The sequence below is a fragment of the Ranitomeya imitator genome, chromosome 3 (genome assembly GCF_032444005.1).
Source record: "Ranitomeya imitator isolate aRanImi1 chromosome 3, aRanImi1.pri, whole genome shotgun sequence".
NCBI classification, from domain to species: domain Eukaryota; kingdom Metazoa; phylum Chordata; class Amphibia; order Anura; family Dendrobatidae; genus Ranitomeya; species Ranitomeya imitator.
In genome coordinates this window covers 759,017,874-759,045,641 of record NC_091284.1, presented here as the reverse complement: position 1 = coordinate 759,045,641, position 27,768 = coordinate 759,017,874, and the positions used below count along the sequence as shown (strand labels likewise).

Sequence of the window (27,768 nt, the reverse complement as noted above, 5' to 3'; positions counted from 1 at the left end):
CTACACTTTCGTAGTCGAGATTTATTAAAGCCTGTCATTCGTTTCCCAGGCAAATACTAAATAGAAAAAGGACACAGAAAAAAAATGCAAGGAAATGGGAAATCCCATCCGTTCTATTATTCTAGACAGAGTCTTTATGACATCCTGAGCTGATAGATGGTAAATGTGCCAACTCTTAGGTCTCTCCTACTGCGACTACCAGGATGACAACACTAATTGCGGGCATGCTCGTTACCAGCAGTGGATGGAGAACATTTCATTTCACAAAACAGACTTGATGCAGAATCTGTTGCTTCGATTCTGATGTGTCGCTGTATTCTCCAGCACACAAAAGTCAGCACAGGCTGTAGCACACAGCAGTGTAACGAGCATCACTTTGCCAAGCAGGATCTCCTTTGGTAGCTAGGAGCTGTGCCATCTGAGCATGCTCTGCAATGTGAGAAGCCTGCTCTGTCCTGCTCGGTCTCAGAGTAGCTTGTGAGATATCTTAAGAAAGCAGAAGTACAAGTCCATCAGCCTTTTCTTACTCTTACACCATGGTGGCTCCTATGATTCTTTTCCTTCAGCTGGTCCTTTTACTACACATTAAAGGTAAGACCGGCGTTGTGTCATTCTGGAATTTCTTCTTGTCTATTTCTTGCTTTCTCCATATGACTCTTTTAATTCCTGGCATGTGGGTGCCAGATGAAGGGAATGCAACTAATTTAAAGGGCATGTCTGTGCAGCCACCGAACAGGGTGCTATCTTGTCTTTTTAACCTATTCTTACTTGCTAATCCATTAATTCACCCAGATAGAGATATAGCAGAGCTAAATTTTCATCTTCCAGTCTGTTTCGTGATAAAGAGTTCTGTCTGCATCCTTTCGAAAACCACAAATGACTGCTACCTCTGATTAAAATATAAATAGATAAATTCATGATTTAAGGTCGTTCCTGCTAAATGATAAAAATCTAGACTTGATGTCGTAGTATGGAAAAATTAAGATGATTGAAATGTATGTTTATGTATAGTCAATTAGCCATGATTTATGGAATTTGGACTAATTATACTTTCAAGTGATTATTTTGCAAAGTTCTCCACTTCCCATCACTAATATTTTTTTTAAAGTGTCTAGACCGGGAATGGTGCAAGGAGTTTGTAACATTTATCATTCATGGCTTCACAGCTTAATAAAATATTATTTAGCCTTTATACTTTTGCTGTTTTGACATTTTGTGTTAATATTTTTCGATTGGTTATGATAACGTGGCTCTTGGATTTTCTATACATGCAGAGGTATAGAACTGGACAGTGGTTACTTATGATCCCTGTCTTCATCCTCAGTGATGACCTTAGGGTGCATTAATTTAATGTAGGTAAAAGTTTTGTGAGGTTCAAATGGAGCAATGTTAAAGGTTCATATATCTATTTTATTACTATGGTAATACATAGTTATACATAGTTATTATTAAGGTTGAAGGAAGACTATAAGTCCATCTAGTTCAACCCATAGCCTAACCTAACATGCCCTAACATGTTGATCCAGAGGAAGGCAAAAAAAACCCATGTGGCAAATAGTAAGCTCCACTTTGGGGAAAAAAATTCCTTCCCGACTCCACATACGGCAATCAGACTAGTTCCCTGGATCAACGCCCTATCAAGCAATCTAGTATATATACCCTGTAACATTATACTTTTCAAGAAAGGTATCCAGTCCCCTCTTAAATTTAAGCAATGAATCACTCATTACAACATCATACGGCAGAGAGTTCCATAGTCTCACTGCTCTTACAGTAAAGAATCCGCGTCTGTTATTATGCTTAAACCTTTTTTCCTCTAAACGTAGAGGATGCCCCCTTGTCCCTGTTTCAGGTCAATAATTAAAAAGATCATAATTTTTTTTCGTTATTATGCTTTACTTATATAGCGCCATCATATTGTGCAGCTCTTTACAGACATTATCAGCACTTGTCCCCATCTAAATTCTAAATTCCCTATCAGTATGTCTGTGAAGTGTGGGAGGAAACTGGAGGATCCAGAGGGAACCCAGGGAAACACGGGGAGAACATACAAACTTCTTGCAGGTGTTGTCCTTGGTGGGATTTAAACCCAGGACTCCAGCGCTGCAAGGCAATAGCACTAACAACTTTAAAGACTATGGTTTTTGTCGGTACAATCATATTTTTACAGTAAATGTGAATATGATATGACTAAGAAAAACATCATTGTGCATCTAGGGTGAATAAAAACTCGCATTGTTTTCGCCTTTAACTTTTGGAGTGCCATCTCTATTTTTTTGTTCTTTATCCCCGGTGGATCTTTGCTGTCTATTGTTCTCGGAGGACTTTTTTTCATCTTCATTTGTGGAATGTGCTGCTCTGTTATTTATTTTCTAATATGCATTTCAGAGAAAGAAAGAAAAACATAAAAGTAAATATTTTGCATATTTTTTTTCTGTGTGTTGTATTTTTATTGCTGTTGTTTATTACATAGTTTCTTTTTTTAGAATGCGGCGAGGCTTAATGTCTCTAATTACTGAGTGCTCTACTTAATGTGCACATTCATGGTGAACCTGAAACTTCACTCAACAATTTATATAAAGACTTTAAGCCCAAGTCAGTTCTCATGATCATCTTTTGCTGAACTTTGATGTTGCAGATTTTCAGCACCAATTCTACACTAATTCTGCATCCGTTAAGTTAAATAGGTTACTTGTGTTTTTTTTTTTCAAAAATACACAGTGTAAAAAATTCACCAAAAACTCATGGGAACGTTACCTAAGTGTGATGTTGAAGTCTATATTATCACATTGCTTTCTACGTTACCCTTGATTCTGGTAGAACATCACCTTGGATAATGTTTCCACGCTTTAAGTGCGATGACCTTAATGCCTGTACAATTTCCTTTCTCTCTATATGTAACAGATGAAATAAAAATGCATTGACAGAAGGCATAGAAACCGATGAATCCATCTAAAGTGGAGGGTGAGGAATTTTTAGGGTCCCGAGCACAGATCTGTCTTACGGACAGGACATATATAACACATTAGCTCTCTGGAGAAGTGTGTTTCATGGCCAGAAAATGTGCAGGACAGCAGACTTGTTCGGGCACCGACACTTTGCAAGATTTGACTAATTGGATTAAGTTGCCAATAGGCCAGGAAGTTTTCATATGAATTACTCCAGTGGATCCCAGATCTAAGATATTTGCTCTAAATGCCCCTAGTTACACATCCTATACGGCTTCTCAGTCAGGAGGAATATTCCATAGTATCGTAAATGCTATAAACTAAACTACAGTGTTTACAAGGAATTAATACAAAGATTTGTGGTTAAAGTAATAACAAGTTTATTCTTGTAAAACATATGTGTGCCCAGAGGTTCTGTAATAATACAGGCGCTTTCAAAATGTATATATATTTTGTCTAAAAATTATAAAAATTCCTTTATATATAATATATATATGTATATATTGATATGTATTATGTATGTACATGCAATGTTTAATCACTATATATACAGTATTTATATATGTATATATATATATATATATATATGAAATTGATTCTAACACATTTGTTCCTAGTCTGAAAATGTACGGATTTTCAATAATACTTCTAATATGTAACTCATCTCTCAAAAGATAATATTTTATGCTCTCACATCCTCCTTTCACATTTACAACACATCATACAGATATTACAAGTTTTATTTAGTTTAATAATCTTTTCTTTTAAGAATGCATCGTGGTTACATTATTTACTTGGCCATCTATTAACCTTGTAATTTATGTAACTAAAATGTAAATGTATTTTTAAATAAAAATGGAAAGTCTTCACAAAATTCACATACAGCAGACAAATAAATTACTACCATTTTTCATCTGACTAGATTCATTCTGCCCATATACTGTATATACTGATATATATACTCATCAGATAGAACATTGTGTATGTATATATCTATATATATATATATGTGTGTTCTTTCAGCTCACCTCTCGAATGCTTAGTTAGATCCATGGGAAGTGTAATCGTAAAAATAGTAAAGACAAGATATATACAGTGCCCAGCATCAATGAGTACACGCAAACAGATCTGTCAGAAAACCTTTCGTTTCCTTTCAATCAACTCTTTCTATGGGATACTATACTACTACTACTCCCACAAATGTGGTCCACTGATGGCAAATGAGATTTGTTATTTTTCACATTAAAAAAGTAATCTTCCTAATAAATTAACTAAAGACCATGTTGCAAAAATGAATACAACCCAGTTAAAGTCTACGGAGCAAAGTTACAGTTTAAATTACAAAATTCGAATGAACAAAAATTCAACCACCAGTAAGTCTAATTATTCATTAACCCCTTTTTGACCTCGGACGGGATAGTACGTCCGAGGTCAGACGCCCCTCTTTGATGCGGGCTCTGGCGGTGAGCCCGCATCAAAGCCGGGACATGTCAGCTGTTTTGAACAGCTGACATGTGCCCGTAATAGGCGCGGGCAGAATCGCGATCTACCCGCGCCTATTAACTAGTTAAATGCCGCTGTCAAATGCAGACAGCGGCATTTAACTACCGCATCCGGCCGGGCGGCCAGAAATGACGGCATCGCCGACCTCTGTCACATGATCAGAGGTCGGCGATGCTTGTACCTTGTAACCATAGAGGTCCTTGAGACCTCTATGGTTACTGATCGCCGGTAGCTGTGAGCGCCACCCTGTGGTCGGCGCTCACAGCACACCTGATGTTCTGCTACATAGCAGCGAACAGCAGATCGCTGCTATGTAGCAGAGGCGATCGTGCTGTGCCTGCTTCTAGCCTCCCATGGAGGCTATTGAAGCATGGCAAAAGTGAAAAAAAAAGTTAAAAAAAATGTGAAAAAAATTAAAAAAATATAAAAGTTTAAATCACCCCCCTTTCGCCCCAATCAAAATAAATCAATAAAAAAAATCAAATCTACACATATTTGGTATCGCCGCGTTCACAATTGCCCGATCTATCAATTAAAAAAAAGCACTAACCTGATCGCTAAACGGCGTAGCGAGAAAAAAATTCGAAACGCCAGAATTACGTTTTTTTGGTTGCCGCAGCATTGCATTAAAATGCAATAACGGGCGATCAAAAGAACGTATCTGCACCAAAATGCTATAATTAAAAACGTCATCTCGGCACGCAAAAAATAAGCCCTCAACCGACCCCAGATCAAGAAAAATGGAGACGCTATGAGTATCGGAAAATGGTGTAATTTTTTTTTTTTTTTAGCAAAGTTTGGAATTTTTTTCACCACTTAGGTAAAAAATAACCTAGTCATGTTAGGTGTCTATGAACTCGTACTGACCTGGAGAATCATAATGTCAGGTCAGTTTTAGCATTTAGAGAACCTAGCAAAAAAGCCAAACAAAAAACAAGTGTGGGACTGCACTTTTTTGCAATTTCACCGCACTTGGAATTTTTTTCCCGTTTTCTAGTACACAACATGCTAAAACCAATGATGTCGTTCAAAAGTACAACTCGTCCCGCAAAAAATAAGCCCTAACATGGCCAAATTGACAGAAAAATAAAAAAGTTATGGCTCTGTGAAGGAGGGGAGTGAAAAACGAACACGGAAAAACGAAAAATCCCAAGGTGATTAAGGGGTTAAGCAGACAGGTAACTATAAAAAGTATTACATAGCAAAGAACACCTCTTCCCATTTCATGCTGTCAGCAATAGCACCACATGGAAAAGAAATGCCACAAGACCTGAGGAAAAAATTTCTTTATACAGGCAAGGTAAAAGCTATAAGAAGATCAGCAAAGCTTTACTTATCAGTCAGAATACTGGAGCAAAAATGATTTAAAAAATTAACAAAGATTGATCTGTAACCATCACACAGGGATGTTCATGCCATCTATGGAAGTTAGCATCTAAATAGAAGAATTTTCTAATGAGAAGCATTGAAGAAAATCAACATGCAAGTTCCCTGTAGTTAGCTAAGGAATTAAAAAACCTGGAAAAGTGATTCCCTTTACACAATCCAGCGAATACTGCACAGGAATGGTATGCATGGGTTTTGCCACCAAAGGAAGCCTCTCCTAAAGCCCATGCACAAAAAAGCTCACCTATAATTTGCCAAGGTCTATGCTGAATAATACAGTATGAAGACTACAGAGACTGTATACTCTGGAGTGATGAGAGCAAGATAATTGTTTTTTTGGAACTGATGTCTTCCAATTTCTATGAGGTTGCAAAGGTGATTAATACTAAGAAAAATGTCTGGTTCCTACAGTGAAACATGGTGGTGGCAGTGTCCTTATGTGGGGCTACATGAGTGTTGCTGGTGTCAGGGAGCTACAATTCTTTGATGGTATCACCAACTCGCAGATGTACAGCTCTATATTGAAAGAAAATATGCTACCATCATTCCATGCCCTTGAAAGATGCACATTTTTCCAACATGGCAATGATCAAAAAAACACTAAGGCCACTGCTGCATTTATGAAGAACAAGTTGAATGTGATCCAGTGGTCAACACCTATGGGGAATTCTGAAGATACAAGTTGAGTATCGCTCTCCATCCAGCATTCAGGCTCTAAAAGAGGTCGTTCTTGAAGAATGGAAAAAATAGATGATGCAATATGTTGCTAACTTGTTCAGTCCATGCCTTGAAGACTTGATGGTGTCCTTGAAAATCATGGAGATCATACAAAATACTAGATGTAATAGTCTTTGATGTTGGTTGTATTCATTTTTACATCAACTAATTTTAGTAAAACTGAAGATTTTGGATGCAACTTGTATTATTGACCTTACTTTCATGTAATGAGTTAAAAATGATCTATGTGCTAGGTGCTGAGATTCTTCCGCTGCATGTGCTGGATCCCGCATCTGCGGTCTCCCATCCAGCTTTGGCCTCTGTGGGTGCTGCTGAGCATAGACGTTGGTCTCAGCACCTTTCTCAGGCTCATACTATTCATCTGGTTACTGCTGGTTCTTCAACCAAGCCTATGGTAACCAGCGGTAGGCAGCAACGAGCGAACGCTCTGGAGACAAAGTCCAGAAATCACTCTACTGAGCATGCTTGTGATGTGGCGACGTCTCATTGGTGGTCGGTCGTCAGCTGGTGATGTGGCAGCTGTGTATTGGTCCACGGGCAAGGTCCTGTCTGACTGGACTTTAGCTTTACATATAAAAGGCTCTCAGAGGTGCATGCCGGTGCAACCATTTTACATGTGTGTATGATTAATTGCTACAGTGTGGGATATGTCAGCATGTGCTCAGGGTCGGCGGTAAGCCATTAGAATTCCGGCACCTCCAGAGAGGAATTGGCTGAGTATTTTTGCTGGCTGTGTTACCACTGTTTTCTATTTACTCCGTGTGCGGGTTTCGATCCCATGTGAGGTTAACGGGGATCGTATCTAGCGTCATTTCTATTCCATTACTGTGTGCAAGTGACACAGCTCTATAGCAGATCATCTATTCCGTGACTGTGTGCGAGTGACACAGCTTCATGTGTAGTTCACTGAGTGACTTTCAACTCAGTGAGTGCTAGCAATCACTCTCTGTGTGTTCCGTCATTGTTCACACTATCTGAAGTTTAACATCTCTGCACAGTGGACCCAGGGTTGCGATTGCACTTCTCAATTACATTATTTAGTGCAATCTGCCAACCCTAACACTATGAGACTCTGTCTTGTCAAAATTTTAAATTGACATGTACTTTTAACAAATTAAACTTGTGTTGACTGAGAAATTGATTAAAATCTTACCTTTCAAGGATATATAGCATCAACATGACATTAAAATATTGTTTTTCCTTCTCCCCTCCCAACACATACATATTGCCAAAGCAATTATGACTCATTGAGAACTTGACTTCACAAACAAGACCTTGGAAATTGTTCTGTGATATCTGGCACCAGAGTGTTAGCGGTAGATCTCTAAATCCTGTACATTGTATTGTGAGGCCCCATGATTCAGATTTGCTCTTTCAGCAAATACCAAAGATGCGCAGATTAAGATCTGGAAAATATGGAGACAAGTCATCAACAACATGCATTTTGACATGTTCCTGAAGCCACTACTGAACAATTTGTGCACTGTAGCAGGGTACATTACACTGCTATAAGAGGTCATTATCCCAAGGTTAACCACTGTCATAAAGGCATGTGCTTACTTAGGCAGGTAAAGTCTGTGAAAGGAACATCCACTTGAATGTTAGGGCCAAATGCTTCATAGATCAATTACATTGCCCCTGTTGATGAGAATTCTGCATATAGTGCATCCTGGTACCGTCTGCTGTCAGGTAAGTAAAACACATCTGGCCAACCCAGTGTAAAAGAAAATTTGATTATGAGACCAAAACTCTTTTTACATTGCTCGATGACCTAGTCCCGACACTCATGTGGCCATATCAGTGGTGAAGGGTCAGCATTGGCTCTCTAAATTATGTATGAGTTCTTGGAGTCATACAGAACAAGCTGTAATGCACTATGTGATACACCATATCATAGACAGAGAAACCTTTTCAGCAATTTGAGTTACAACAGTTCTTCTGTAGGATTGGACAAGATTGGCTAGCTTTTATGTCAGATAAGCATAAATGAAACTTGTATGCCTAATTCCTATCACCAGTTCACCAGTTGATCTTCATTCAAGCAATTTGGTAGGTACTAACCGCTGCATACACAGAATACCACACAAAATCTGATGTTCTAGAGATGCTATGAGTCATTCATCTACTCATCACAATTTGGTTCTTTCAGAGTTGCTAATAGTCACTCAGATTCCTACCCTTGCCTATTTTCCTGCTTTCAATGCAATAACTTGAAAAAATGACTATTTACTTGCTGGCTAATATAACCCATGTACCAACAGCAATGGCAGGCGCCATAAGTACGAGATATTCAACCTTATTAAACAGAAACTGTAATTTCAATAAATCAGTATAGATTTATACAGTATAGAAGATTATAAGAAACTTTGCAATTTATTTTATCACAACATTTTTTATCTTTCTCCCAATATGAGCCACTTCTTTCTTCCCCCAACCACCATCATCTGAACTAATTATCTACATGCTGCATGACCATCTCTACCCTCACCTACTGTATTCTCACCCATCCCTTGTAGATTGTGAGCCTTCGTGGGCAGGGTCCTCATTCCTCCTGTACCAGTTATGACTTGTATTGTTTAAGATTATTGTACTTGTTTTCATTATGTATACCCCTCCTCACATGTAAAGCGCCATGGAATAAATGGCGCTATAACAATAAATAATAATAATAATAATACAGTGAAAACTCTGAAAACAAACAGCTAAAATCTATCTCTTGCTCAGGACATTGCAGACTGCTAGCAAAGTGAGGTGTAAAATTACATCTCCTATTATACTCCAGAAAAGGGGGTGGAAAAGTGTGAAGCAGACTGAGAAAAAAGCCATAGAAAAACACAGAAAGATCATGCTGAGCTTTCTAACAAGTCTTTTACCTCACCCCAGAACTTTATTCATGATTATAAAGCTTAATACTACTGTTTAAAATTAATTGGCAGGTAGTTGCTACCTGCCTATGACTGAACAAAGAGAAAATCTCTTAATCAAAGAATCAAGAGGTTATAGATAGTACGATCTAAATAATGTAGGGAGTTTAGCAAAAATATTTCATTTTATTAAACATAAATATCTGACAATGACAATATCATGAAGTAAGGGAGAAAAGCAGCTAAAACCGATGTGGGAACAGATGGAAACTTTGCATCACATCAGAGAGAATACAAGAGTGTCCCACTGGCGCTCCAAACATGTACAGTATAAAGAATCTATGCTGGTGTGGTAAAGAATTAAGATCCATGAGAAAATGCATTGCCCTTTGAAATCAGCTAGCAGAATTTATGAGAGGGCAGAAAATAATGATAATGCTGCCACACAAAAATCTCCTATAACAGAGTTCATCTAAGATAGGAGACAAGCATAGATAGTTGCTGCTACTGGCTTCATGTTAGGAACCTAGCATCAATGTCCCAGGGTAAAGATCATATCTAAATTAGGAACCGATAATGTAAAGTCATTTTATCTTGAGACCTGTTGACAGTAAAATTCAGCAGCTCATGTTTGACACAGCGGGAGCCTCGTCGCATGTTTCACCGTCTTTTCTTCGTCAGAAGGTGTGGTTTCATTGCTGCCTACCTGCTTGTTGTGCTAGGCTCGATTTTGCTAGCACAGAGTGGTCACAGACCTCTCCTGCCATTGATTCAGTGGCTTCCACTGACATCACATCAACAGAGCAACTGCTTTTCTTCCATTCTACTCTGTGAATGCTGATGTCATGCTGATTAACAGCTGGTTCCCCATTGCCTTACTGCAGTGAACCAGCTTTTAATCAGCATTATTCCAGGAGTCATGCCCCATTGACAGAGCAGCCCAGAAGAAGAACAGCTGCCCTGTTGATGTGAAGCAGCTAAATCCTCGTCAATAAAATGCTAGGTGAATTGTTGAGAGACAAAGAAAACCCTATATGAAGGGTCACAAAGAAGAGGTGCAAAACCGGCTAAATAAGATTAAAATAGATAAATCTCCGGGTCCGGATGGCATACACCCACGATTACTAAGAGAACTAAGTACTGTAATAGACAACCATTATTTCTTATATTTAGGGACTCTATAGCGACGGGGTCTGTTCCACCAGAGGCCAGTAAGTCTAACCCCTATTGTTGGTAAAATATTTGAAGGGTTACTGAGGGATGTTAATCTGGATTATCTCAATGAGAATAACTGTTCAACTCCATATCAGCATGGGTTTATGAGGAATCGCTCTTGTCAAACCAATCTAATCAGTTTTTATGAAGAGGTAAGCTATAGACTGAACCAAGGTGAGTCATTGGACGTGGTATATCTCGATTTTTCCAAAGCATTTGATACTGTGCCACACAAGAGGTTGGTACACAAAATGAGAATGCTGCGTCTAGGGGAAAATGTGTGTAAATGGGTAAGTAACTGGCTTAGTGATAGAAGAGATCCTAGTTAATGATAAACTTACCTGGAGCAGCCAGTGCCAGGCAGCGGCTGCCAAGGCAAAAAGGGTCATGTGGTGCATTAAAAGAGGTCTGGATACACATGATGAGAGCATTATACTGCCTCTGTACAAATCCCTGGTTCGACCGCACATGGAGTACTGTGTACAGTTTTGGGCACCGGTGCTCAGGAAGGATATAATGGAACTAGAGAGAGTACAAAGGAGGGCAACAAAATTAATAAAGGGGGTGGAGGAACAACAATACCCAGATAGATTAGCAAAATTAGGATTATTTAGTCTAGAAGGAAGATGACTGAGGGGCGATCTAATAACCATGTATAAGTATATAAGGGGACAATACAAATATCTCTCCGAGGATCTATTTATACCAAGGAAGGTGACGGTCACCAGGGGGCATTCTTTGCGTCTGGAGGAGAAAAGGTTTTTCCACCAACATAGAAGAGGATTCTTTACTGTTAGGGCAGTGAGAATCTGGAATTCCTTGCCTGAGGAGGTGGTGATGGCGAACTCAGTCGAGGGGTTCAAGAAAGGCCTGGATGTCTTCCTGGAGCAGAACAATATTGTATCATACAATTATTAGGTTCTGTAGAAGGAAGTAGATCTGGGGATTTATTCTGACGGAATATAGGCTGAAGTGGATGGACAAATGTATTTTTTTGGCCTTGCTAACTATGTTACTATGTTACTATGACTGCTCAGTGCCAGGACTGTGTAGAACAGGTAGGTAGCTAGCAACTACCTACCTGTTAGTTTTCAGGACCTTATTATAAAAAAAGTCCTGAAAAAACCCTTTAATTTCATCATGATGCTGGCTGCTTCTCTTATGCTAAGAAATGAAGCGCAGGAATACCTCTCTGTGTGCCTGCATGGGAGATAACAAAGCAACTAGTCTCCTCCCACCAACTCAGAGTCAATTGCAAACCAGAATCGAAGCTGTAGATAAGAAAACTGGTGGATCTTCCAGATAAAAGCCATATAATAGTGAGCGGCACGCGACCAATCAGAAGCCGCGACGTCATTCTCATTCACTAAACTCCTAATTCTAGGAATTTAGGACCTGCGAATGACGTCGCGGCTTCTGATTGGTCGTGTGACGGTCACATGAGCGGCACGCGACCAATCAAAAGCCGCGACGTCATTCGCAGGCCCTAAACGCGCTCATTTTAAACAAAGAAGCCTGCCGGTTACCAGCGTGATGTCCAGGGGCCGCCAGAGAGGTGAATATATCAATATTTTTTATTTTAATTCTTTATTTTACACATCCCTATGGATCCGATACCGATACCCGATACCACAAAAGTATCGGATCTCGGTATCGGAATTCCGATACCGCAAGTATCGGCCGATACCCGATACTTGCGGTATCGGAATGCTCAACACTAGTGATGTGTGTTAAGGCAGAATCCCACATGGCGGCCAGCACCGGCTGAGATGCGATGCAGGCGCTTTTAACTAGATTAGAAATTCAGTGTAAACTGCTTGCTTTCCTTAATGTCTGCATGATTACTGCACAACCACAATGCCACTAACAATATGCAATCAATTTATACTGAGTTTCAAATAATCCAGTTGAAAACCCCAGAGACTTTCATAAGACATCATATGAGCTGATATATTTCATAGCATTTTAATATCTCTATCACTGGCTCATGTCTCTGAATGACTTTGGATTTTATTACCCAAGCTACGGTATTCCATAGATCTATGATGCTGTCTCTGTAGTTTGGCTCAGTAGGCTCCCAATCCGGCTGGGACTTGTGATTGTAACACAGATGCTAAAATGTACCTTATTAGAATAATTATAATATCTGTTACCTGTCCTGTAAGGGCTGTGAAGTATTCCAGTTCTGAAAGTGCAGCACCCATGAGAAAATTATCTTTATTTCACATAGGCGGCACCGGCTTTAGTCATGCCGAAGTAATGCCTCAGAGCAGTGAGAGCAGAGGTTGTAAGTAGTGATGAGCGAATATACTCGTTACTCAAGATTTCTCGAGCACGCTCGGGTGTCCTCCGAGTATTTTTTAGTGCTCGGAGATTTAGTTTTCATCGCCTCAGCTGAATGATTTACATCTGTTAGCCAGCATAAGTACAAGGGAGGGTTTCCTGGTTGCTAGGGAATGCCCACATGTAATCAAGCTGGCTAAGAGATGTAAATCATTCAGCTGAGGTGAGGAAGCTAAATCTCCGAGCACTAAAAAATACTCGGACATCACCCGAGTGTGCTCGGGAAATCTCGAGTAACGAGTATATTCGCTCATCACTAGTAAGGACTCACTGACAGCTTGCTCTGTACTGACAGCCGATTGTCAGTCAGTACCGGCCTGTGCTTACAACCGTCTCTCTGAGAGCTGTGAGAGGTGACTGTAATTGCTCTTGGCACTCCTGTATGACTGAAAGCTGGTGGCCCCAGGAGCAATAAAGTTAATTTTCTCTCAGGAGCCTTACTTTCAGTACTTTCAGTTTAAGTGCTCAGTGTAGAACATAAAAATGTGATTCTATCCAAATAATAATAATTTTTATTTATATAGCGCCAACATATTCCGCAGCACTTTACAATTAAGCGGGGACATGTACAGACAATAAATTCAGTACTAGTTAAGACAATTTAAACAGTGACATTAGGAGTGAGGTCCCTGCTCGCAAGCTTACAATCTACAAGGAAAAAGTGCTTGTTATATCAGGTCTGGCAATTATAATAAATAGGGATTTTCATAAAAAGCTGCATGATCCGGTCATCAGCCCATGTGTTTAAGTGCAATATTCAAGTATCAAGTGCAGTTATCGTGTGCATGGAGGGTGTGGAGACAGATGAATAGTAGGGTGCAGATTCAGAATAATATTTGGAAGGAGGGAACAGGGCAAGGTTAGTTTTCTGAGTAGTTGATGTGGTAGGCTTGTTTTAAGAGATGGGTTTTCAAAGCGCACTTGAATAGGTCGGGGCTAGGTATCAGTCTAATCGTATGGGGAAGTGCATTCCAGAGAGCTGGCGCATCACGAGAGAAGTCTTGGAGATGGAGATGCGAGGTTCAAATTACGGGGGCTTTTAGCCTTAGGTCATTTGTAGAACTGAGGGCACGTGTAGGGCGATAGACAGAGATGAGAGAGGAGATATAAGGCGGTGCAGAACTTTGGAGAGCTTTGTGGGTGAGAGAGATGAGTTTATACTGGACTCTGTTGTGAATGGGTAGCCAGTGTAATGACTGGCACAAGATAGAGGCATCGGTGAAGCTGCTGAACAGAAATATGACCCTGGCTGCCACATTCAAGTTGGATTGGAGAGGCGAAAGTTTGGTAAGAGGGAGACCGATCAGAAGAGAGTTGCAGTAGTCCAGACGAGAATGAATAAGAGCAACAGTAAGAGTCTTAGCAATTTCAAAGGTGAGAAAAGGTTGGATTCTGGAGATGTTTTTAAGATGCAGGTGACAGCAGCGAGTGAGTGATCGGATATAGGGAGTAAAGGAAAGTTTGGTGAGAATATGACCCCCAAGACAGCGGCCATGCTGCTTGGGAGTTATGGTTGATCCCTCCAGGGTAATTTCGATGTTAGGTAGAGTGAGGTTAGTAGAGGGGAGAAACACAAGAAGTTCAGTTTTGGAGAGATTTAGTTTCAGATAGTGTCACGATCCATGTTTGTATCTGTAGCAGATCTGGTTTCCCTCTGATTTAAACCTTTTTTCCTTTCTGGTCATTGAGGGTTAATGCAGTTTCCCCCCCTGGTGCCCGCTGGTGTTATTGCATTGCATTGCTGCTGGGTCAGCTGATGTTTGTGACCACTCCCACCATCCTTTATTAGGTCACCTGGTGCATCAGCTGACTGTTCGTTATACAGTTCCTTTCAGGAGACCAACCTCGCAGTAGCAGCTCCCTGGTGTCAGCCAAGTCTGGTGTTTGGAGCTCAGTTGCTGTACTATCTGTGTTGTGGAGTCTGCAGCGGCATGCACAAGCTAAGTTCTGAGTTTTGTTACTTTGTAGTTTGTGCATTCACCTTTTTGGTGTCGTGTTCCCCTCACTCTCATATTGTTTATTCCTGTTATTTGCTTTGTGGTGCTGTTTACACTGTTCACCTTCTGGGGTGGCGGTCCAGGGAAGTAGTCAGCTGGGGTCAGTCGTGTAAGGACTGCTGCCCGGGAACTACGATCTCTGCTGTTCTTCTAAAACCTACCCCTTCCCCTTCAGTGGGGGCAGCACAGGTGCTGCCAGGGACTAGGGGCAAGACTTTACCCTCAATACAGGTTTACCTGGTGGGTCAGAGACCTCTTAGGAGGAGGGGTCAGATTAGGGTGGTAGTTCCCTTGGAGCATTGTGGGGGTGTGAGTGTAGTGACACAGGGGGAGGCCTCTGTTGTCAATTCCTCAAAGAATTCTCCATCCTGTGGCAAACGTTTGCATGGAAATAAACGTTCAGGTCTGGACCTGTGTGTGAATGAGTACGTATGGGTATCCACCAAAAACATCAGGTGGAAGTGTGCAACTGGGAGCTGGAGTTCCAGCGTGATTGGGCCATATCGGGTGTCGGCCATTCTCAGCCCGGGGACTTTTCAGTTGGAGTTACCCCCAGTTATGCATGTACACAACTCATTCCCCAGGTCGGCCCCCTGGAAGTTTGTGGTGTCTTTGTTGGTGGCATTTTCATCAGGTCACATTTGCCATAAACCTGAGAGTCAGGTGCCTGACGAGGTGAACTCTGGTGGATCGAGGCGTCCTCACTGTAGGTAGGTCTGGTGAGGTCTGATGTTGAGTGTCCAGAGGCCACTCATTGAAAGGGGGTACTGTCACGATCCATGTTTGGATCTGTGGCAGATCTGGTTTCCCTCTGATTTAAACCTTTTTTCCTTTCTGGTCATTGGGGGTTAATGAAGTTTCCCCCTCCCCGGTGGCCGCTGGTGTTATTGCTTTGCATTGCATTGCTGCTGGGTCAGCTGATGTTTGTGACCACTCCCACCATCCTTTATAAGGTCACCTGGTGCATCAGCTGACTGTTGGTTATACAGTTCCTTTCTGGAGACCAACCTCGCAGTAGCAGCTCCCTGGTGTCAGCCAAGTCTGGTGTTTGGAGCTCAGTTGCTGTACTATCTGTGTTGTGGAGTCTGCAGTGGCGTGAAAAAGCTAAGTTCTGAGTTTTGTTACTTTGTAGTTTGTGCATTCACCTTTTGGTATTGTGTTCCCCTCACTCTCATATTGTTTATTCCTGTTTATTTGCTTTGTGGTGCTGTTTACACTGTTCACCTTATGGGGTGGGGGTGGGGTTTTAGTTCAGGGTTTAACAGGAGACAGGGACAGCTCGGTGACTTGGGCCTCCCTTCCTTCAAGGGTACCCCCAAGTTAAGGAAATAATGTCTTCAAAAGGAGATTTGTAGTTAAAATTCTGCGCTGCCGCATTCATCTTAGCGGCAGCGCAGAATTTTAACTACAAATCTCCTTTTGAAGGCATTATTTTCTCTGGTCGGTGAAGACCTGTGGATCTGCAGCAGCTGCTATCTATATGCTCTAATCTCATCCTAACCAGGTGAGCAAATTTTGGTATATATTCTCCTCTTTGTAACGTGGATAAGACCCTATTGCGCTCTTTGTCTCCCCATTGTTTTACAAGTTAAGGAAAGACAGGGCTTCCCCTAGCCTGAGGGGCAGTTCAGGGGCCCAGATTCCTCATTTCCTGTTTTCCTATTTCTGCCCCGTGACACAGAGGGAGAAACGATGTTAGAGACAGCAGACAATCCTTGGTATTTTGAATTAGGGTAGAGGTGACATAAAAAACAATTTCAGATTCACTGGGATAAATTGAATTATAGCTAATACCACATGAAGTGTCAGATTTAAAAAATTTGCCTTGGTCAGTGAGGTTAAAATTGGCTCCGTCACAAAAAGGGTTCAGGTTTATTAAACATTTGGATTGACAGACAGCACTTTAGTTGTTTGATAATTATTATAATTAAAATGAATCATAAAAAATGCAAATTGACTCATAGATGTGCACACCATGTATATAAAAATACATTAATAATTAGATAGCAAAGACCTAATGGCAGAAAAAACTCAATGACACTAAAAAGAGCATAGTAACATAAAGTAAATATCATACATGAAACCAAAGGTTGTAAACTGCCAAAAGGAAAGGAGAGGATAAGTAACCAACCACACTGCTGCAAAATGACAGCCAACGGCTTATAAAATGCAAAATCCTCCTCAAGCAACTCAAGTTTCACGACTATGCTTCATCTGGTAATGGGACTTCACCCAACAAAGGTTTCAAAAAGCCCTTCCATCAAAGTTTTTATCCTCTTAATATATAGTAGTCATCATTAGTAGGGTTGAGCGAAACGGGTCGTTCATTTTCAAAAGTCGCCGACCTTTGGCAAAGTCGGGTTTCATGAAACCCGATCCGACCCCTGTGCGGGGTCGGCCATGCGGTACGCGACTTTCGCGCCAAAGTCGCGTTTCAATGACGCGAAAAGCGCCATTTCTCAGCCAATGAAGGTAAATGCAGAGTGTGGGCAGCGTGATGACATAGGTCCTGGTCCCCACCATCTTAGAGAAGGGCATTGCAGTGATTGGCTTGCTGTCTGTGGCGTCACAGGGGCTATAAAGAGGCGTTCCCGCCGACCGCCATGTTACTGCTGCTGATCTGAGCTTAGGGAGAGGTTGCTGCCGCTTCGTCAGAAGCAGGGATAGCGTTAGGCAGGGTCCATTAACCACCAAACCGCTTGTGCTGTAGCGATTTCCACTGCCCAACACCAGCTTCGGTGTGCAGGGACAGTGGAAGCTACATTTTTTTTTTTTTTTTTCCCTCAGCGCTGTAGCTCATTGGGCTGCCCTAGAAGGCTCCCTGATAGCTGCATTGCTGTGTGTACGCCGCTGTGCAAACCAACTGCTTTTTTCAAAGCACAAATCCTCTTGTTCCTTCCTTTCTGCACAGCTATCTTTTTGGTTTGTCCACACTTTTTATTTAATTTGTGCATCAGTCCACTCCTTATTGCTGCCTGCCATACCTGGCTGAGATTACTGCAGGGAGATAGTAATTGAAGGACACTCCCTGTTTTTTTTTTTTTTTTTTTGTGGGAGATTAAGATTGACATTTCTGCTAGAGTGCCATCCCTGTCTGTGTCATCTCTCACTCAGTGGGCCATAGAAAGCCTATTTATTTTTTTGCTTGATTTGGGTTATAAAATCTACCTGAAAAAATCACTACATCAATCAGTGGGAGAAAAATATTGGCCTCAGGGCTTGTGTGCCACTCTTGACTCCTGTGTGCATCATCACTCACTCAGTGGGCCATAGAAAGCCTATTTATTTTTTTGCTTGATTTTGGTTCTAAAATCTACCTGAAAAAATCACTACATCAATCAGTGGGAGAAAAATATTGGCCTCAGGGCTTGTGTGCCACTCCTGACTCCTGTGTGCATCATCACTCACTCAGTGGGCCATAGAAAGCCCATTTTTTTTTTTTTTTTGCTTTATTTGGGTTCTAAATTCTACCTGAAAAAATCAATAAATCAATCAGTGGGAGATTAATATTGGCCTTTGGGCTTGTGTGCCAGTCCTAAGCGTGCCATCTCTCTCTCTCAGATAGTGGGCCATAGAAAGCCTATTTATTTATTTTTTTTTTTAATGGGTTTATAAATTTTCCCTGGAAAAAAAAAAAAAAAGTGGGAGATTAATTTATTCAGTCGCCATGACAGCACAACGAGAGAGGGGATCCGCCCTTCAGGGACAGGAAACCTCAGACATAAAAAGGGCGGCACCTCACTCCCCCGCCAGTTGGTTTCCTGTCCCTGACAGTGGAACCTCTTCAGGCAGACCTTTTGAAGAAGGTTGAAGAAAGAAGTCTTCCCACTCCTGACAGGCCGGATCAGGTAGCGGGGGTCCCCTGCCTCGGCCTAGTCAGGAGGCCGGTAGCACCACACGGCAGGGGGACTGTTAGTGTCGGTGAGAGCAGGAGGAAGCAACCCCAAGGGGTTAGCTTCTAGGTGTCACATTACCTTGTGAGTATATGCCGCCGTGTCTACGTGGCCTCTGGGGTCTGTCCACTCCTGCCTTGGTGGTCCGTCTTGGCCGGAGGACGCTGCCGTCCTCTGTTCGGCGCGTCTGCCCTCGGCGCCGCAGCTGTGACCGGAAGGGGCGTGTCCGGATGACGCAGCGAGCGGCGCCGGGCGGTGGCGCGGCCGCGCACGCGCGGTAGCGTTCTTTCGCCGGCTAATGGCGGCGCCCAGGGGTAGGGGGAGGATACTGGCCGCAGGGAGTTCGGCGCTCAGCGTGGGGCACGGCGTGCAGTGGCCAGAGCCTATCGGTAGTTAATACCGATCGTTGACACCTGGAGGAAGCCCTGCTGACCCCCATCCGGGGGTGGTACCCAGGGGGATGTATTTAAGAGCCGCACAGATGCCCATCCTGGTTCCTGTCCATTTCCTAATGGAGTCACCGGAGGGAACTCCGCAGCTGTGCGGTGAACAGCAGCAGCCTTTGGAGCAGCCACAAACAGGAAAGTCTCAGAGAAGCTCCCAGCGGCGTTCCAGTGGCAGTAGTCGTGCTGGTGGAGCTAAAGCTGCTCAGAGGTCCACCAAATCCTCGGGCCGTAGGAATTCTCCGGCCAAAGAGGACCCCCCGATCACGGTACCGTTTACTTCAAGGATGGGTAAGTGAGCTACGTGAAAGTACGCTTTCTGATTGGTGTCCCTCCTTGTATTCCCTCTCTCCTTATTTAGGGGAAAAAATGTGCTTCCAAAGCTAAACATAGGGAGTGTGCCGTTTGTACAGAGCCTCTCCCAGATGGGCATAAAAAGAAGCTGTGCAGATCCTGCATACAGCACTTAATCGAAGAGGAGGCCCCTGACCTGACGTCTACCCTTAGGGACATGGTCAGACAGGAGATCAGGGACTCCTTAAAATCCAGTCCTCATAAGAAACAATCTAAGAAGAGAATACTAGGTTCATCCCCTGTATCAGAGATGGATTCCGATAGTGTGAGCTCGGATTCTCATCCATCATCTTCATCATCAGAGGACGTAGAGTCTAGCCGAACATGTCTATCATTAGATAGGATTAATCATCTGGTGAAAGCTGTCAACAACACCATGGGGATTGAAGAGACTCAGCCAGAATGCTCCATTCAGGACATTATGTTCAGGGGCATAGACCGTAAATCCCGAAGGGTTTTTCCTGTGGTGGAGAAAATCAAGTCTCTGATTATGAAGGAGTGGAAGAAGCCCGAAAGAAAGGGGTCACTTCCGCCAGCATTTAAGAGAAGATACCCGTTCGAGGAAGAAGCTTCAGCTTCTTGGGACAAGGTCCCGAAGTTAGACGCAGCAGTGGCCAAAGCATGCAAAAACTCTTCTCTTCCATTTGAAGATTTAGGTAACTTAAAGGACCCGCTCGATAGAAAGGCTGATGTGTTCCTTAAAGGAGCTTGGGAGACTTCTGCGGGATCCCTGAGACCGGCAGTGGCGGCTACTTGCACAGCTCGGTCCTTGATGGTGTGGCTAGGCCACCTGGAAGATCAACTTAAGGATAAAGTTCCTAGAAGTGAAATCCTATCATCTATGCCCATGATCCAAGATGCTGCAGCCTTCCTTTCGGATGCATCAGCGGATTCGGTCAGGCTGGCCGCAAGATCCTCAGCCTTATCCAACGCAGCCCGCAGAGCACTTTGGATTAAATGTTGGCCAGGTGATTTATAAGCTAGGTCAAGACTATGCGGCATCCCCTGTGAAGGAGTTCATCTGTTCGGTCCGGTACTTGATGAGCTGCTTGAGAAGGCGGGCGACTCTAAGAAGCGGTTCCCTCTATTAAGAAAACCTTTTTATAGGCGTGACTACAGCAGGGGATGGTCTTATCGCCGCAGATCTGATAGAGAACCAAATAGAGATTCATCCAGATATTACGGCAGCAGCAGAAGAAGAGGTAGGGGGTATATGTTTAACACCCCTCGGGACTCGAAGAAAACTCAATGACTAGCGGTCCAGGTGGGCGGTAGGCTTTTAGCTTTCTACCCAGCCTGGTTGAGGATCACCAACAGTCCATGGATACTCAGTATCATTAAAGAGGGATTAAAGTTCCAGTTTCATCAGATCCCTCAGGACAAATTTAAACTAACTCCTATCCGTTCTTCTCCTGCAGAACAGTTGGCGTTGGAGTCAGAAGTTCAGGATCTCAGACAAAAGGGGGTTCTTATTCGGGTACCCACGGAAGAGCGAGGTAGGGGGTTCTATTCCCCGTTATTCTTGGTAAAGAAGCCAGATGGGTCATACCGTACCATTATTAATCTGAGAGGCCTGAATGAATTCTTGCTAATCCCATCCTTCAAAATGGAATCTGTGAAAACGGCAATAAAGCTTCTTTTTCACGAGTGCTTCATGGTGGTCTTAGATCTAAAAGACGCCTATTACCATGTTCCGATACATGCAGATCACCAGCGTTTTCTCAGGGTGGCGATTTCTCTTGCCGGCACAGTGGAGCACTTCCAATATCAGGCACTCCCCTTTGGTGTTGCAGTCGCACCCCGGGTCTTTACTAAGGTTATGGTAGAGGTTATGGCACACCTTCATGAGCAAAACATACTGATAATTCCTTACTTGGATGACTTACTGATCGTGGGGCATTCAAAGTTACACTGTAAAGAACAGTTAGAGAAAGTGATGGTAGCACTTCGTAACTTAGGTTGGATTGTCAATCTTAAAAAATCGCGTCTTCAACCCTCCACATCACAGCAGTTTTTGGGTCTTATTGTAGATTCAGCTCAGCAGGAATGTCGCCTGCCAGACTCAAAAGTCGATGCTATCCACCGGCTGGCCTCTAGAGCAATTAAAAATCCCGTAGTCTCCTTAAGAAGTGCTATGTCTCTTTTGGGGTCACTTACTTCTTGTTTTCCGGCGGTGATGTGGGCACAGTTTCACTCTAGGTCTCTTCAGTGGGATGTTCTACGTAATTTTCGGCGACTAGGCGCCAACCTAGATAAGAAATTCACTCTATCCGTAGAGGCCACGGTTTCACTAAGGTGGTGGACGCACATCCCTAATCTGCGTAAAGGGGTACCTTGGACATATCATATATCACGAGTAATAACAACTGATGCTAGTCCCACGGGGTGGGGAGCACATTGGGAAAATAATTACGTTCAGGGTCTATGGTCCCGATCTGAGCAGGACTCGTCTTCCAATCTGAAAGAATTGATGGCGGTGGAACGCGCCTTGGATAGGTTTCTTGTACCTCTACAGGGTAGACATGTTAGAATACTCTCTGACAACCAGGTGACAGTTGCTTATGTGAACCGCCAAGGAGGCACACGGTCTACGTCATTAATGAACGTTACAAATCGTATTTTTCAGATGGCCGAAAATCACCTACTCTCCCTTACGGCCCTTCATATAAAGGGGAAACTAAATACCACGGCCGATTACTTAAGCCGCAACAAGCTCAAACAAGGGGATTGGTCTCTAAAACCGGCTGTCTTCAATCAGATCGTACGGTTGTGGGGATGTCCAGAAATAGATCTGTTTGCCAGTCGAGGAAACAAGAAGCTCCATCAATTCTGTTCCCTAGACCCAAGAGACAACCCGTACGCAATCGACGCTCTTCTGATCTCCTGGAACTTCAGTCTCGCCTATGCGTTTCCCCCTCTGAATCTAATTCCTTTAGTTCTGAGGAAGATTCGGGAAGACAAAGCCCGAGTTATATTAATAGCTCCATTCTGGCCCAGAAGGTCTTGGTTCCCATGGTTAAGAAGCATGTCCATTTCCCAACCATGGATTCTCCCAGAAATTCCAGACCTCCTCTCCCAGGGTCCAGTTTTGCATCCACGAGTAGCCAACTTACATCTGACAGCGTGGAACTTGAGAGGTCACTTCTGAAAAAGAAGGGATTCTCTCAGAACCTTGTAAATACGCTGCTTAAGAGTAGGAAAGCCTCCACGACTAGCATTTATGTTAGGATATGGAGGAAGTTCCTATCAAGCTCAGGAGCACAGATCGATCAGAAACCTGATATTGCTCAGATCCTAGAATTTCTACAGAAGGGCCTAGATTTAGGCTTAGCCACCAGCACCCTTAGAGTTCAGGTTTCGGCTCTAGGGGCACTATATAATTCCAACATAGCTAGTAATCACTGGATAACAAGGTTTTTCAAAGCGGTCACCAGATCCAGGCCGGTTGTTAAACAAAAGATAGTGCCATGGGATCTAAATCTTGTGCTCTCGGCTCTAACACAAGCTCCGTTTGAGCCCATTGACTCTGTCCCGATCAAGATCCTGTCTGTCAAAACAGCCCTCTTAGTTGCCCTCACATCGGCAAGAAGAGTTAGTGATCTGCAAGCATTGTCCAGGCAGCGTCCGTATATGCAAATTACGGAAGATAGAGTGGTGATGAGGCCTGACCCTCTTTATCTTCCAAAGGTCGCGTCAAAATTTCATAGGTCCCAGGAGGTAATCTTGCCTTCATTTTGTCCTAATCCCTCTAACAATAAAGAACAGAGATTTCATTGTTTGGACGTGCGTAGATGCCTTCTCAGATATATTGCAGTAACAGACGCCTGGAAAAAAGATCATTCCTTATTTTTATCCTACCAGGGAGTTAGGAAGGGGCTTAGGGTATCAAAGAATACGCTAGCCAGATGGATTAGGGAGGCCATATTTCTTGCTTACACCGCAGGTGGCGTGGAAATTCCAGAAGGCATAAAGGCACACTCCACTCGTGCGGTAGCCACATCTTGGGCTGAGAGGGCAGAAGTGTCGATTGAAGACATCTGTAAGGCGGCCACATGGTCTTCTCCATCCACCTTTCTTAGACACTATAGGTTAGATCTAGGTGGCTCCTCCGACCTCACGTTTGGGAGAAGGGTGCTGGAGGCTATTATCCCTCCCTAGTCACTTTTCACTTCTCTGAAAGTCTCTCGTTGTGCTGTCATGGCGACTGAATAAATACGTACGCTACTCACCTGGTAGCAGTGTTTTTTCAGGAGCCATGACAGCACCCTTATATTCCCTACCCTCTTTGTTTATGGGTTCAACACTTCCTTTAGAAAATTCCTAAGTTTATTCACTGGGTGAATTGTACCATATATTAATATTGTCTATGTGCTACTAACCTAGAAGGTCCTTTCATACTCTGTAAACCAACTGGCGGGGGAGTGAGGTGCCGCCCTTTTTATGTCTGAGGTTTCCTGTCCCTGAAGGGCGGATCCCCTCTCTCGTTGTGCTGTCATGGCTCCTGAAAAAACACTGCTACCAGGTGAGTAGCGTACGTATATTGGCCTCTGGGCTTGTGTGCCAGTCCTGAGCGTGCCATCTCTCTCACAAATAGTGGGCCATAGAAAGCCTATTTATTTTTTTTTTTTTTGGTTTTATAAATTCTCCCTTAAAAAAAAAGGGAGATTAATATTGGCCTTTGGGCTTGTGTGCCAGTCCAAAGCGTGCGATCTCTCTCTGTCTCTCAGATAGTGGGCCATAGAAAGCCTATTTATTATTTTTTTTAATTGGGTTTATAAATTTTCCCTGGAACAAAAAAAAAAACGTGGGAGATAAATATTGGCCTCTGGGCTTGTGTGCCACTCCTGACTCCTGTGTGCGTCATCTCTCACTCAGTGGGCCATAGAAAGCCTTTTTTTGTTTTATTTCTTTTCTAAATTCTCCCTGAAAAAATCATTTTATTTTATTTGGTTTCTAAATTCTTCCTGAAAAAATCATTTTATTCTATTATTTTTTTTTCCTAAAGTCTCCCTTAAAAAAAAAAAAAAATCAAATCAGTGGGAGATTAATATTTACATTTGTGCTTCAGTGACAGTCCTGCGTGTGTGGCATCTCTCTCATTTGTTGCCACCAACAACAGAGTGTGTAACATTGTGCCTGATTTTCGTTGTGGTCTCACTCACCTGTAAAGGGGTAGCTAAATCATACTGAAGTTATAGCTCACCGTGTAATTTGTGTGACAGCAACAAATACCGTTAGTTTGTTTACGTTTTTAAAACAATGAGGAAGTATGGTGGAAGAGGTCGTGGCCGGGGGCGTTCATTGTCAGCTGGTAATGAGGGTAGTGGTGGAGCATCAGCTGGTCGTGGGAAAAAAAATATTGCACCTAAGTCTGGAGCTGTGGAGCCAGGTTCGTCGTCTGGCTACACAAGGCCTCGAACGCTCCCTTTTCTGGGAGTAGGAAAACCGCTTTTAAAGCCGGAGCAGCAAGAGCAAGTTTTGGCTTATCTTGCTGACTCAGCCTCTAGCTCTTTTGCCTCCTCTCGTGAAACTGGTAAATGTCAAAGCAGCGCGTCGTTAGTGGATGTTCACGGTCAGGGACAAGTCGCTTCCTTATCCTCTTCAGCAAAAACAACAACAGAGAAGAATGCAGCAGGCGACACAACGGGTTACTCCATGGAGCTCTTTACACATACCGTCCCTGGCTTAGAAAGTGAAGCAGTTAACAGTCCATGCCCATTACAAGTTGAATCTGACATGGAGTGCACTGATGCACAGCCACAGCCAGACTACTATGCTGGTCCTTTGACTCAGACCACAACATTGCCCTCGCAGGGTGCTGATCAAGAATCAGACCCTGATGAGACTATGTTGCCCCATCACGAATGCTATACCACCGACCGACACGGTGACACAGACGAAGTTGCACACGAGCTACAAGAAGAGGTAATAGATGACCCAGTTCTTGACCCCGATTGGCAGCCATTGGGGGAACAGGGTGCAGGCGGCAGCAGTTCTGAAGCGGAGGAGGAGGGGCCGCAGCAGGCATCAACATCGCAACAGGTTCCATCTGCCGGGCCCGTATCTTGCCCAAAACGCGTGGCAAAGCCAAAACCTGTTGGAGGACAGCGTGGCCATCCGGTTAAAGCTCAGTCTGCAATGCCTGAAAAGGTATCCGATGCTAGAAAGAGTGCAGTCTGGCATTTTTTTAAACAACATCCAATTGATCAGCGCAAAGTCATCTGTCAAAAATGTTCAACTACCTTAAGCAGAGGACAGAATCTGAAAAGTCTCAATACAAGTTGCATGCATAGACATTTAACCACCATGCATTTGCAAGCCTGGACTAACTACCAAACGTCCCTTAAGGTTGTAGCACCCTCGGCCAATGAAGCTAGTCAGCAACGCAACATCCCTTCCGGCAGTGTAGGGCCACCATTTTCTGCACCACCTGCAGTATCTGTGCAGGTTTCTTTGCCAGGCCAAAGCAGTCAGGGTCAGGGAATCACCAGTTTCGTAGTAGGAAACACTGCATCTAGGGCACCGGCGGCAACAATACCATCTCCCACCGTCTCTCAGTCTGCAATGTCCACCGGCACCCCCGCTAGTTCCACGATCTCCAGCTCTCCAGTCCAGCTCACCCTACATGAGACTATGGTTAGAAAAAGGAAGTACTTAGCCTCGCATCCGCGTACACAGGGTTTGAACGCACACATAGCTAGACTAATCTCGTTAGAGATGATGCCCTACCGGTTAGTTGAAAGCGAAGCTTTCAAAGCCCTGATGGACTACGCTGTACCACGCTACGAGCTACCCAGTTGACACTTTTTTTCCAGAAAAGCCATCCCAGCCCTCCACCAGCATGTTAAAGAGCGCATCGTCCATGCACTCAGGCAATCTGTGAGCACAAAGGTGCACCTGACAACAGATGCATGGACCAGTAGGCATGGCCAGGGACGTTACGTGTCCATCACGGCACACTGGGTAAATGTGGTGGATGCAGGGTCCACAGGGGACAGCAAGTTTGGGACAGTTCTGCCTAGCCCACGGTCTAGGAAACAATTGGCTGTAGCCGTTCGCACCCCCTCCTCCACCTCTTCGTCCTCCTGCAGAAGCGAGAGCTCGTCCACAGACCGCAGTCGCACAACCACTCCATCCGCAGCTGCCACTGTTGCACACCAGGTCTCCCATTATGGGGCAGCTACTGGCAAACGTCAGCAGGCTGTATTGGCTATGAAGTGTTTGGGCGACAACAGACACACCGCGGAAGTTCTGTCCGAGTTCTTGCAGAAAGAAACGCAGTCGTGGCTGGGCACTGTAGATCTTGAGGCAGGCAAGGTAGTGAGTGATAACGGAAGGAATTTCATGGCTGCCATCTCCCTTTCCCAACTGAAACACATTCCTTGCCTGGCTCACACCTTAAACCTGGTGGTGCAGTGCTTCCTGAAAAGTTATCCGGGGTTATCTGACCTGCTCCTCAAAGTGCGTGGACTTTGCTCACATATCCGCCGTTCGCCCGTACACTCCAGCCGTATGCAGACCTATCAGCGTTCTTTGAACCTTCCCCAGCATCGCCTAATCATAGACGTTGCAACAAGGTGGAACTCAACACTGCACATGCTTCAGAGACTGTGTGAACAGAGGCGGGCTGTTATGTTTTTGTGGGAGGATACACATACACGGGCAGGCAGTAGGATGGCAGACATGGAGTTGTCAGGTGTGCAGTGGTCGAAGATTCAAGACATGTGCCAAGTCCTTCAGTGTTTTGAGGAATGCACACGGCTGGTTAGTGCAGACAACGCCATAATAAGCATGAGCATCCCCCTAATGCGTCTGCTGATGCAAAGTTTGACGCACATAAAGGATCAGGCGTCTGCAGCTGAGGAAGAGGAAAGCCTTGATGACAGTCAGCCATTGTCTGGCCAGGGCAGTGTACAGGACAAGGTAGCGGGCGAAGAGGAGGAGGAGGACGAGGAGGATGATGGGGATGATTATATTTTTAATGAGGAAGCTTTTCCGGGGCCACTGGAAATTGGTGGCGCGGCAAGGCCGGGTTCTGGTTTTTTGAGGGACACAAGTGACGTGGATTTGCCTGAAACTGCCCC

At 43.6% G+C, this 27,768-nt stretch overlaps 1 protein-coding gene across 1 annotated transcript in view; it reads left to right on the top strand.

Annotated features, from left to right (window-relative positions):
• Positions 1 to 371: 371 nt before the first annotated feature.
• The window catches only part of RXFP2 (relaxin family peptide receptor 2), a 513,675-nt gene continuing 486,278 nt past the window's right edge, over positions 372 to 27,768 (top strand). Inside the window, exon 1 of the mRNA XM_069759002.1 lies at positions 372 to 591. Within this exon, the coding sequence (XP_069615103.1) occupies positions 537 to 591 (55 nt within the window). The 5' untranslated portion in view covers positions 372 to 536. The remainder of the gene's footprint in view (positions 592 to 27,768) is intronic.